Source organism: Rhinichthys klamathensis, unplaced genomic scaffold (assembly GCF_029890125.1).
Source record: "Rhinichthys klamathensis goyatoka isolate OS25496 unplaced genomic scaffold, OSU_Roscu_1.1 h1tg000176l_1, whole genome shotgun sequence".
NCBI classification, from domain to species: Eukaryota; Metazoa; Chordata; class Actinopteri; order Cypriniformes; family Leuciscidae; genus Rhinichthys; species Rhinichthys klamathensis.
This window is the reverse complement of record NW_026606705.1, coordinates 8,625,240-8,637,790: the sequence shown is the minus strand read 5'-3', so window position 1 is coordinate 8,637,790 and position 12,551 is coordinate 8,625,240. Positions and strand designations below refer to the sequence as shown.

Here is a 12,551-nt window from a genome sequence, read left to right as displayed (position 1 = left end):
GTGTTTTTTGTATTCACACCCAAGCGATTTTCGCTGACAATGAGCCGAGTGAACATGCAAATTCATTCCCTGACATTAGATGGCGCTTAATGTAAAACAGAAACCTCCTCCACTGCAGCACACAAACGATGGCGATTGTCAAACGTTTGTGGGAAAAAGTTACAAGCCTATGTACATGAAAGACAATTAAGTGAAATGAAACTCACCATCAAGGCCCATTTGCTCTGCAATACCACGTCATAACAGTTCTCTTTTATCAAGATTTTTGTAGTCGCTGTCGCGTTTGTCATATAGGTCTTTATGTTCCGACACCAACGAGACCAGCAGCTCTACATTCATCTTGCCTTGCATCTTTCTCGTCTTATTTCTTCCCGGCACTGTAGATGCTACTTGGCGTATATCTTCTTCGTTACATATGTGTGTCATTGGTCGGATAGTTTTTGACGCGGTGCGTCAAACCAAAAAAACAAACCTGAGGCGTTTTTAAAAAAATTACGCTTTTACGCGTGCCGTTTTTCGCGTCGGTGTGCACACTCACATTGGCGCCCTTTGTTTAGTCACGAGGCGTTAAACGTCGGCAAATTTCGCCCCAGTGTGCACAGGCTTTTAGGCTGCATAGATTAGGTCAGCTGGAACCGGGAACACTTCCCATGAATCCTGATGTACTCGTTACATCATAAGAAGAATGGCGTCTACGCTTATATTAGTCTCTGTTTATCCCGAGGCTTACCGCAGTCCGCCGGATCCAAGTCGTATCCGGATCTGATGAAGGACCTGCGCCTGGGCACGACGACAATGCAGTCCTAAAGTGTCAACTAGTCTCTCCCCTGTGAAAGCCTCCTTCCCTTCCCTTTACCTCTGTACAGATAAAATGTTGTCAAAATTATTCCAGTTTACATGTAAACGACAAAAAATTCTGTATTATGAATTTTTAAGGCCAGAAAAGTAATTTAGTGTTTGTAAAGAAAGACATATATATTGTACATATAAACGTGCATACCTATAGACTAAACACATAATACGCATGTGCACGCCGTCAGCGTTTTCACAGATTCGCGTTTTTGAAGTTTACGCAGAGATGATAACGTTTTTCAAAAATTTTCAACGCTTGCACCTTGGAAGCTATTTCAAGGTTTGCGTTCTCAAGCCACCAGGCACTGTTGTTGTGCAAATGAGTAGGCCGGAGCGCATTAAGGGTTTTCGGTTAGAACGGTGTCGTGTAAGCGGTTAATAACTAATGATCTTTGCAACGGAAGTGAATCAATCAAAACTAACTTTAGCTGGACATTAACTTTAATCTACAGCTGCTGTAAAGCCAAAACAATCTCTGTTTTCTTTTGTAAGGCCGTCTAATTTGATATAATGGCAGTACTCTTTTCTCATGGCAAAGAGATTTTTAATTAAATGTAATACATTTTATCTTATGTATTAACTCGTTATTTCATCTGACTCCATAAATGAAAAGGTTTTTCAATGATATCTGTGCATCATTAAATATACGTGAATGTTTGACCATTTTTAACTCAAATGAAAATAAAGTCAAAGTCTGTTAGAATAATCAAATATAACAATTTATTATGTCAGGTAAATGTATTATTACAATTTCAAAATCAATTGAAAGATTCATTCTTTCAATGGATTCATTCTCCCACCCAGAGGGTAGCGTGCTTGAGGGTTAAACATTTAAGAATGCAAACCATCAAATGTTCTAGAACAAAAAGGAAAATCTTTTACCCGACATTATGAAATACATGAATGCTGATCCTTCCGCTGCATTTCATTATATAGCCAGACCTCATTACATATGTAAACATGAGTTTACAGTGGAATTTTACTGTGATCCTGGGGGTAGAAGACTTACTGGGGGTAGAAGTTGACCATTTGCTAACAGTGGGAATTTGCATTCAGGAATTTACACCTTTTGGGGGTAGGACCATGCCTAGAGACCACATTCCTTTGTGTGCCAGTTATCCCTAAACTCTTAAAAATCTTACCTTTTGTTTCACTTATTTGGAAATAGGACACTTGTACCAGTCGCACTGAGACATTTCAAATAATACTAAACACATGTATAAAACTGTATGATAGTTGTTCAAATTAAAACCATATAGATTCTTGTGTGAGTTTGGGTGATCTCTGCAAGAGTGGGGGATGCGGGGAAGAAGTGTGTATGAGAGATAGTTCAAATGTTAATTTGCAGCAAGGTCCTTCATCTCATAGACCAGTGGTCAGGTCTATCTCTTCAATCAGTTTTTCCAGTCTTACACTTTCAAAAGCTACAATCGATGCTGCGCTGATCAACGCATTGGAAACGTCTTTAACGTGACCAGCACTGAATATGTGGGCAACACGTCAATGAAATTGACCCGGAACTTTTATATAAGTAGATGAGGCACAGCTGCATCGACAGGTCTTTTGTTTTCAGACCATGTGTGTGTGCTTCTCAAGCTCTCAAAAACTCTGTTTCCTCTGATAGGAGTTAGTTTTTGCTAGGCAGTGCGCAGAAAAATATCTCTTTTTCCTCTACACTCTACACTCCATGGCAAACCTTTTTCACTTGTCAGAACAAGTGAAAAAAAAAAGTGATTTACGAAACAAACGGTGTGTGCCTCCGTGTTCACGTCCAATGGCTGAATCAGACACACACCAATGCTGTTTTTGTTTTGTAAGGCCTTCTAATTCGATCCAATGGCGGTATCGATTAGAGGTGAAGGTCTCACGCGTGTTCCGTCTCTTCCCATGGCAAAGGGATTTTTAATTAAATGCAATACATTTTATCTTATGTATTAACTCGTTTCATCTGACTCCATAAAATGAAAGGTTTTTCAATGATATCTGTGCATCATTAAATATACGTTAATGTTTGACTATTCCTTTTAACTCCAATGAAAATAACGTCAAAGTCTGTTAGAATAATCAAATATAACAATTTATTATGTCAGGTAAAAGTATTATGCCAATTTCATAATCAGTTAAAAGATCATCAATACAAAACATCAAATGCTCTAGGATAAGAGAAATAGATGCAAACCCAACATTTAAGAAATACATGAGCTAACCTCATAAATACAGAAAGAGCCCTGAGCTCTCGTTGCATTTTCCTTATATAGCCAGACCTTATTTGATATGTAAAACTTGAGTTTAGTGGAAATTTACTGTATTTCCCCACCATTACAGGGGGTAGAAGTTGACCATCTGAAATTAGCATTCATGAATTTACACCTTTGGGAGTGCCTAGAGACCACATTCCTTTGTGTGCCAGTTATTCCTAAATTCTTAAAAACCTTATTTCCTTTTGTTTTACTTATTTGGAAATGAGACATTTGAACCACTCACCCTGCGACAGTTTAAATGATACTAAACACAATACTTAATGATAATCATTCACATTAAACCATATATATTCTTGTGTGAGTTTTTAGTGTTACTGACTGAGAGAGAGAAGGTACTCAGAGGAAGGGGGGTGCGGGGTGTGTGTGTGTGAGAAGTTCAAATGTTAATGTGCAAGCAAGGTCCTTTGTCTTATAGACCTGTGGTGAGGTTGATTCCATCAACCAGTTCTTCCAGTCTTCCAGTTTGTTTGGGGAAAGAGCATGCTGCCCTTGCGTTTGAGCATGGTGATTGTTCACAGTTAAAGTGCTTTGCGTTCACTTTACTTATTTCAAAGGGGTAGTGTGATTAAATGCGAAATGTGATATGCGATGTGATATGCGGGGTCTGTGTGTGTGAGATGTTCAAATGTTAATGTGCAAGCAAGGTCCTTTGTCTTATAGACCTGTGGTGAGGTTGATTCCATCAACCAGTTCTTCCAGTCTTACAGTTTGTTTGGGGAAAGAGCATGCTGCCCTTGCGTTTGAGCATGGTGATTGTTCACAGTTAAAGTGCTTTGCGTTCACTTTGCTTATTTCAAAGGGGTAGTGTGATTAAATGCGAAATGTGATATGCGAAATGCGTAAATGCGATTGTTGGCGACTATCGCTCGCTCTCTCTCTCCAGATCTTTGTGCCCTCGACATCGACCCATTCGACTATCGCGTGTGCAAAGGCACTAAATAATCTAAATATAAATCTAAACGTTTTTAGATCTTTGAGGCTTGAACCGGTCCATCAGAACGCTCAATTTTAAAGATGCTAACTATCAAGAAGATCGTGTTGCAAATTCAACATCTCAATTGGTTCTTCACGGTCGATCTTAAAGACGCATATTTTCACATAGTAATATTGCCACAACACAGGAAGTTCCCGAGGTTTGCTTTTGGGGGCGAAGTTTACCCATCTTGGATCCCTCCATTCGACCTAGCCATGTTACATAGACGATTGGCTAATACTGGCCCAGTCTCAAGAGCTTGTGGTTCGACATCGAGATCGATCCCCGCTCATCTTCTCTCTCTGGGGCTGAGATGCAACGCGAAGAAGAGCGTTCTCTCTCCCACCCAGAGAGTAGGGTGCTTGAGGGTTAAATGCCACTCTGTCACCAAAACCGGCTCAAAACCGGGGGATTTCATCTATACAATCCCCAAAGGCAAATAAGGGCAAGGGCACGCGCTGAGTGCTTTGTGTCCTTTCTAAAATCCATGTTTATATGGTAAGGGTTACGTGCTGCGGCTTTGTTCCCTTTCTACGTGGTTCAGACCTTGGTTCCTTGCCTTGGGTCCCACTATAGGTGCGTCTTGCCGTCGCAGAATGCTAACAACAGACGCCTCCCTGTCGGGCTGGGTAGCGGTCTTATGTGGTCGTCCAGCCCAAGGGATCTGGAGAGGCATCCCATGATTGTCACATCAATTGCCTCGAATTGATGGCTGTATTTCTGGCCCTGAAGTCAGCAGTTAAGAGTCCTGGCCAAGGTTTGCCATCAAGGGTCCTTGCCTCTTACTGATAGTGCCTTGTTGGCTGAGCAGAGTTTGGGTCTCGGGAATAATATGTTTCCTCGACGGCTCGCACTGGGCGATACCGAACAGGAGGGACCTTCAGTCTCAAACGCAGGGGACAATATCCCAACCCCAAGTTGTGGAACCTTCATGCTTGGCCCTGGAAGGGTACCAACTGAGGGACACTGGGTTTTCAGCTGATATCACTCTCAGGGTTTATGTGGCCGCTTTATCGGCTTGCCACGCCTTGATTGACGGGGTGCCCGCTTCGTTCATGGAGCCTGCATCCTCATCCTGACTACCCTAAGGTCCCCTTCTCGACCGTATATACAGTCACTCTTGAGGCCTTCTGCCCTCCGCCGTTCACAACGCCGGGTCAGGAGAGACTTCAGAGACTGTGTCCAGTCCGTGCTCTTCAGACCTACGTCCACCGCACTAGCCAGTGGCGTAAGTCAGAGCAATTACTGAATTGGCCGCCACAAAACAGACAATTTCACATTGGGTGAGAGATGCTATTGCCCTTGCCTATGAGGTGTGCAGTCAAGCTTCGCCAGTAGGCATCAGGGCTCATTCTACTAGGGGGGTCACTTCTTCCCAAGCCTTGGCGGGGCTGCCCCCCTACAGCATGTTTGTGATGCAGCAGGCTGGTCTTCTCCGCACAAATTCATAAGATTCTATAGTTTGGATAGAATCTTATGGCACAAACCCTGGGTGTCTGCCACTCCGGGCTCACACCCAGGGTTTGTACGTGTACTGTGATCTAAATGGCTATGCGTGCAGGACCCTTATCAACACAGGGTCCACCTTTCCATTGTCCACCCGGGAACCCTGCCTGGAACGGAAGGGTCAATGCCAACAGGGTGATCAGCTACTGCAATGCAGATGAGAACTGTAATCGGGGAGTGGGTGGCCCTCAAAGGATACCAGCGCAGCTCCACCCATCCGCCTGCGACCCCACCAGCTAGCGCTGGCCAAACACACCGCAGTAGAGCAAAAGACCTGGGAGATGGAAAAAGTGGGAGTAATTGAGCCATCTAACAGCCCGTGGGCAGCCCCCGCTTGTCAAGTCAAGTCACCTTCATTTATATAGCGCTTTTTATAATACAGATTGTAGCTTCTCAGGAGCTTCACGGTGATAATAGGAAGTTAATGTAACAAAGATTGTTTTGGCTGTACAACAGATCTAGAAGAAAGTCATTGTCTAGCTAGCTTAAGTAAGTTTTTAATTGATTAATTTCCGTTGTAAAAATCATTAGTTATTAACTTTGTTAGTACTAAACATTAGTAATTAGTTATTACACAACACCCTTTTCAACTGAAAATAGAAAACTTTTAATGAGTTATGGCTGTTCATTTACACTACAATGGCATTTGGGTGGCCTGTGAACGCAAACTTTTCAAAGTTTTTGAAAACAGTGTTTGAAAGTGTTACCCTTATCTCCATGTAAATGTGAATCTGTGAAAACGGTGACGGCGTGCACATGCGTATTACGTGTGTAGTCTGTAGGCATTCACGTTTGAATGCGTATGTACGGGGCGTAGTCTTTCTTTACAAAGGGACATTACCAATTACTTGTCTGGCATGCATAATACAGCGTTTTTAGTCGTTTATGCAGATGTGTGTGAACTGGAATCATTTTGATAATATTTTCATCTGTACAGAGGAAAATCGTTTGTCGTGAAAAAAAAAACTTTCGATGAGACCTTCGCAGGGGATAGTCTAGTTGACATGGTCTCTGCTGACACTTCAGGGCTGCGTTGTGTTCGTGTCTAGGTGCAGGTCCTTCATCTGATCTGGATACGGCTCGGATCTGGCTGAGTACGGTAAACCTCGGTATAAACAGAGAGACTAATATTAGCGTAGATGCCTTGTGTTTCCCGAAACGTTATTAGTTAAGTATACCTTCTGTAAGTCATACGTTCGGAAGGTTGGTCTGGACCTTATCTTAGCTTTACCTTATCAATGTTAACAGGTGGCCACCACTGCAAAAAACTTTTTTACATCTCAGTCTATACCAATATAATTCTGAAGTTAATACACCCAGTGTTCAATTAGGCTAATTCAAGTGTTTTCATGCAAAGAATAAAATTGTCATTACACTGATTGTTGTTAACTTTTTTATTATATTATCCAAAGCTACCTGAGCTGGCAAATCAGAATGTCAGTGTTTTTCTCCCACGTAAAAATCCCTGCCCTACTGTTTTTTGACAAACACCAAGGTCGTGTGGTGATTTAATTGCCGTCTGAATCCACATCTGAAATGCTGAAAAGTATTTACAAAAACCTCAGTGAACAAAAAGGAGAAAGAAAAGAAAGCACGTAAACATTTGAAATGGGCCGTTATTGTGGCAGCAATATATGATACAATTTTAAAATGTGTAGGCTAGGCTATTATAGGCTACTGTAGGTTGGATTATTTTTTATAATATCCCATGAGTCCTAATAAATCCCAATTTCAACTATTTCTGAAGTACTTCTTTTATAAAGAACACCTCTTTCTCACATAACGCAGTAAAGCAGCCCCTGCATGAGTGAATAATTGATTCTCGAGCCATCGATATCAACAAATTCAGCACCACCGCCACGGACAGGTATATCTTAACCTCCTAAGTTTGAACAGGGGAACACGCCTAGAAATGGTATATCTTTCGTTAAGTTATACCTTTAGAGTCTTAGTAGCACGTAGCTAAGAGACAACGTTATCGGGAAATCCAGCCCAAGACTGTACACAAATACTAATGAGGGTAACAAGACACAGGTGAGAAAAATAACAAGGGAAAACAGGAAACAAACAAGGCCAGCCAGAGAGCAGAGCAAAACAACGTCTACGTCACGACGGTTACTACGTTTATCCCCCTGGAGCCGGATGGATTACTTTTGTGAAGGATGTATGCACATTTTGGGACTTGAAGGAGGTGGACCCCATTGCTTCACATTATATCCACTGAAGGGTCTAAGACATTTTCTAAAATAACTGAAAATGTGTTCGTCTGAAACAAGATTGACATACCGTAAAACTTCAAATAATAGCCGAGTCCCAAATAGACGCCTGTCTCTCTTACACGCCTGGTGTGGCTGCAGGTTTGGGTAAATAAAGGCCGGTCTCAAATAGAGGCCGGGTCTGTTTTTTAGTTTCGGGTTGTATTTAATCTTCTAAAACCCGTCAGATCGTCCGCTTTTTGGCGACCGCCAAAGCAAATGTGTGTCCCGCCAAAGCCTTTTTTGATCGGCGACTGCTGCGCTTGACAGGGCGCATAACGAGCAGAGAGCGCCCCAGCCGCGCGCGCGCACTCTCACGTCTTCAAACAAAACGAGCGCTGTCTTGCTCTCTCTCCCTCGCGCATATTAATCAAAATCAATGACACGATAGTAAAAGGTCGGAAGACCGCAGTTTCACGTGGAGCATTTGGAGATTTTTAGAGATTAGAGACTCTAGGCCTACACTCAATGAACAACATCTCAACACTAAATTATAAAGGCCGGTCTCATATAGACGCCTGTCTCAAATACAAGTCGGTTCGACGATTTGGGAAAATAAAAGCCCGGGCTATTATTTGAAGTTTTACGGTATGCATCTCGAACGGCTTGAGGGTGAGTAATGCATGTGTTAAATATCATTTTTGGCCGAACTATCCCTTTAAGGGCAGTGACACACCAAGTCTGATCTTTGAGGGCAGTCTAAAGCAGCCAGTGGCAGAATATGTTGTGTGTAACATGGAATATAGTGACGTAGAGTCTTATCATAGGCAGTTTAAGCCCTTATGATTCACACTGAATGAAGCTGAACTTTCTTTGCAGGTTAAAGTGTATAACCTGACACAATATGAGCATGGAGCAGATGATGTGCTAGTCATGGGAACTGATGGCCTGTGGGATGTCCTTTCTAATGAGGAAGTAGCAGAGACTGTCATCTCATTCCTGGCCAACTGTGATCCCGACGACCTTCACAGGTTTTTATGTTTTTGATTATGTGCCCTTATCTGTGCCCATGTATGTGCTAGTGGAATTGTCATGCATTAAAATTAAGCATTATAGTACAAGACTTTTGATGATGTCAAATCCAATCAAAAAATTTATTTTGCCACAAATTCATGTAGAAATTAGCCTATATTGCAATTTAGGCAGATACCAAAAAGGACAGGTTGTATGACATGCCCTCATCCTTGAAGCCATGATCAAAACTATATTAGATCAAAAATCTATTACCAAAACGACATTAAATACAGAACAATTGAAAATGAATAGACAATTAGAAACCAAAGATGTATCAATCAATACATACATTTCAAGATTTTATTTATTTATTTTTTAAACTATTTTGGTACTGATGGGTTTGCTGTTTCATGTATTTAGTAAAATCTGAATCCTCAAGCAAAACAGTTGACATTCTGTGTGTTAAATTTACAATTCATGCATGTTACAAAGAAAAGAGGGTCAATTTATTTAATAAGTTTGTAATATGCTTATATCACTTGTTATTTTAGAAAGACATACATTCCGTAATAGAGTGTTTTTGTACAGATCCAAATGATATCAAAATTTTTGAATGGCTTGACTATTGCCTTTTGTTTTTATCTGGTTCTTCTGCTGTGGTAGGTTAGATATGGCACTTTGAACTGAAATAATTTGGCAAAGTGATGTGGAAGTCTATTGCTGTTAAGACCTGGAACTAGCGACATACTGTAGCAATGCAGCTCTTAATAAATAATCACTGCTTGGCCAATCACAATAAAGCATTCAAAAGTGCTATGTATATTCATTAGTTAGTTACCTAATTTAGTTCACTTCACAGACGCTTTGCCAAAGCAATGGTGAATATCACAACATTAGAAAAAAAAATTTGTTGTTGTTTTTTGGAGAAAAGTAAAAAAAATTTCAGATCATTTTAAAACTGTGGCGGGACGCCAGAGACTGGGTAGATTATATCAAGTGCAAATAGCTTTAAGTCTTAAAGTCCCGCCTTGTTGGCAGAGGCTATTTACACTACAAAAGAAATCCCAGAGTTAATTGGAGCAGTGGTGTAGAAAGTAAGGCAGGTGGATTCGTGACCAACCCGAGTTCGAATCCACTTTTTTTCCAAAATCAGCTGGAAGAGGCATTTCATCTCTTTAAAAATTAAGAAATTATTTTAAAAATGGAAATAAAGTGCCAAACGTGTATTTTATAGTGGGAATGTAGTGATATAACGGGAAGATTTAGGAGTAGGTATAAGGGAGGGATTTCGGGGCAGGGACAAATAGTGTCAAATGTCAAATTTAATCATTTACACTGAATATGTTATTATTGTATTGTATTAGGGATGGGACGAAATATCGTTTGACAAAATATCGCGATACAAAACGTGACGAAACGCATCGAGGTCGAAAAAATGGATCGCGAAATAAAGATAGATGGCACTGCTGCTTGATTTGCGTAGTATATAAATAATTTAGTGTATTATATGTGTGTGTGTATGTATATGGGGCAGACATACAGTCTATGGTGGCAGGCAAGCAGGGTAAAACTAAATGAAAAAAATATATATATATCCGGGGAACGGTGCGGTACGTCATCACGTCAAGACAGCGCATGTTGCAACAACAACACTGCAGTCTACAGCGAGCTAACAAATATTAGCATTAGCACCAACTGCCTTGCCCCCAAACAGCCGACCATGGAGTCAAATGTATAAGTGTGTGGAAAAGACACGCTCACTGGGCACTGAGCGTGTCTTTTCCACAGCAGGAGACATTGTGTCTGCTCAAAGATCACTGATTACACCAGAACATGTTGATATGTTAGTTTTTTTTAAGAAGAACCAGTCCTGAGATAACTTAACCTAGGATTAGAGCAGCACTAAGGGAGTGTTCTTGTTTGTGTTTGGCCAGTTAGGCCTTGTGTTTCCCTGTGTGCAGCTGAAACAAAAATAAATAAGTTGTTGTTATACAGTAATATTTTTTTCTTTTTTTTCCTTTTTTGATATCGTATCGTGACGTATCGTATCGTGACCCTGGCATATCGAGGTGCATCGTATCGTGAGTTTAAGTGTATCGTCCCATCCCTATATTGTATTATGATTTATAATATAGTACACTGAGGTGCGAATAGTATCTGGCATTATTTGTATCAACTATAAATAGCATATAACAACTTACACTTATTAGTGTGAATAAAATACTGCTATTTTCACTTAGTGTAAAGAAAATACTTTTGTTGTTATTTACATTTAGTGTATTTAGCTTCTATTGCTTTTGCATATAGTGTAAAAATAGCATATCACCATTTACTTTTAGTGCATATAACTGCTGCCAACTGATATATAATATAAGTCTATATATGCTTTAAGTGTGTGTTGTGACCACAGATACAAAATGGCAGCCCAGGACCTGGTGATGCGAGCCAGAGGGGTTCTGAGGAACCAGGGCTGGCGGATCGACAATGATCGGCTTGGCTCTGGGGATGACATTTCTGTTTATATAATTCCCCTGATGTTTGGTAACCGTCAACCATAGTAGGTTACTGCCCAGCACTTCTTTCACACGTACCCTGATATGTCTAAATGTACTTCTTCCCTTCTCTCTTTGGGTCAGTATAATGTGGTAAATGAGCAGTCATCTACTATAGTGACAACCATCACAACACCCAAGATCACTGTATTTCCTCTTCTAAGCATTCTAGAAATGTTAATACCTGAACCCCTTTCCATGTGACCCCTGACTAACCGAGTCTGTTTCAGCACGGCCTTGGACGTTTTTAGAAGTTCTTTCTTTCTTTCTTTCTTTCTTTCTTTCTTTCTTTCTTTCTTTCTTTCTTTCTTTTTTTCTTTCTTTCTTTCTTTCTTTCTTTCTTTCTTTCTTTCTTTCTTTTTTTTCTTTGATTTTATATAGAGTAGTCAGTAGGGATATTTCTAAATACCAAGTGTTTATATAAATGTGTATATATATATATGTGCTGTCAACGTTGCAATCAATTTTTTCAGTTTAAAATATTCGCAATTAACGCAGCATCTGTTTTTTCTGTCATCTTTTGGCTAGCTTTACATAATATGATCACGCTCTTATTCATGCAAATGCTTTTAAACCATTCAAGCGTGACAAGACAAAAGAGAAAGAACTAGAATCGAGTTCTCTTTCGCGCTTGAAAGAACAATAACATACACAAATATGGCAAACTGTCCGTTTTGTCGAGTATCCTCAAAAGGGCAGTCTTAAATGAGAAAATCAAAGTCTTAAATAAAGCTAAAGAGTTGTGAGAAACTGAGACACGTGTGAGATCCATGTCATGTGCTGCAGCAGCAGGTCTTAAAGTGACAGCAGCCACTAATGCTGTCTGTCATTACTGTTTATCAAAGAACAAAGGAAACAGAGACAATTACACACTGCTCTTGACTAAAGAATTTTCATAGCTTTAATAATGATTCATCCATATTTCATTTTTAATTTATGCAGTGCATACTGTTTGATAACTTTATTCAATTTCTCTATATTTTATATGGCACAGGTAAATATGACATTTATTATGGGTTTATGTGAGGACTGTTTTAAGTTCACTTAAATTTAAAAGTTGTTATTTTTTAAGCCTAATAAATGTTATAGCTTTCAATTACACTGAAATGTTGAATGACGGTAATTAATGTTAAACATTGAGACAACATGTAGCTGTTTTAGTATCAGTGATACTGCCCTTCATTCATTAAAAGATACT

General features: G+C 40.1%; 1 protein-coding gene across 1 annotated transcript in view; it reads left to right on the top strand.

Annotated features, from left to right (window-relative positions):
- The window catches only part of LOC130092505 (protein phosphatase 1H-like), a 119,053-nt gene extending 107,694 nt beyond the window's left edge, over window positions 1–11,359 (top strand). Inside the window, exons 10-11 of the mRNA XM_056260376.1 lie at window positions 8,667–8,818; window positions 11,212–11,359. Coding sequence (XP_056116351.1) covers window positions 8,667–8,818; window positions 11,212–11,359 — 300 coding nt within the window. The remainder of the gene's footprint in view (window positions 1–8,666; window positions 8,819–11,211) is intronic.
- Window positions 11,360–12,551: the final 1,192 nt, after the last annotated feature.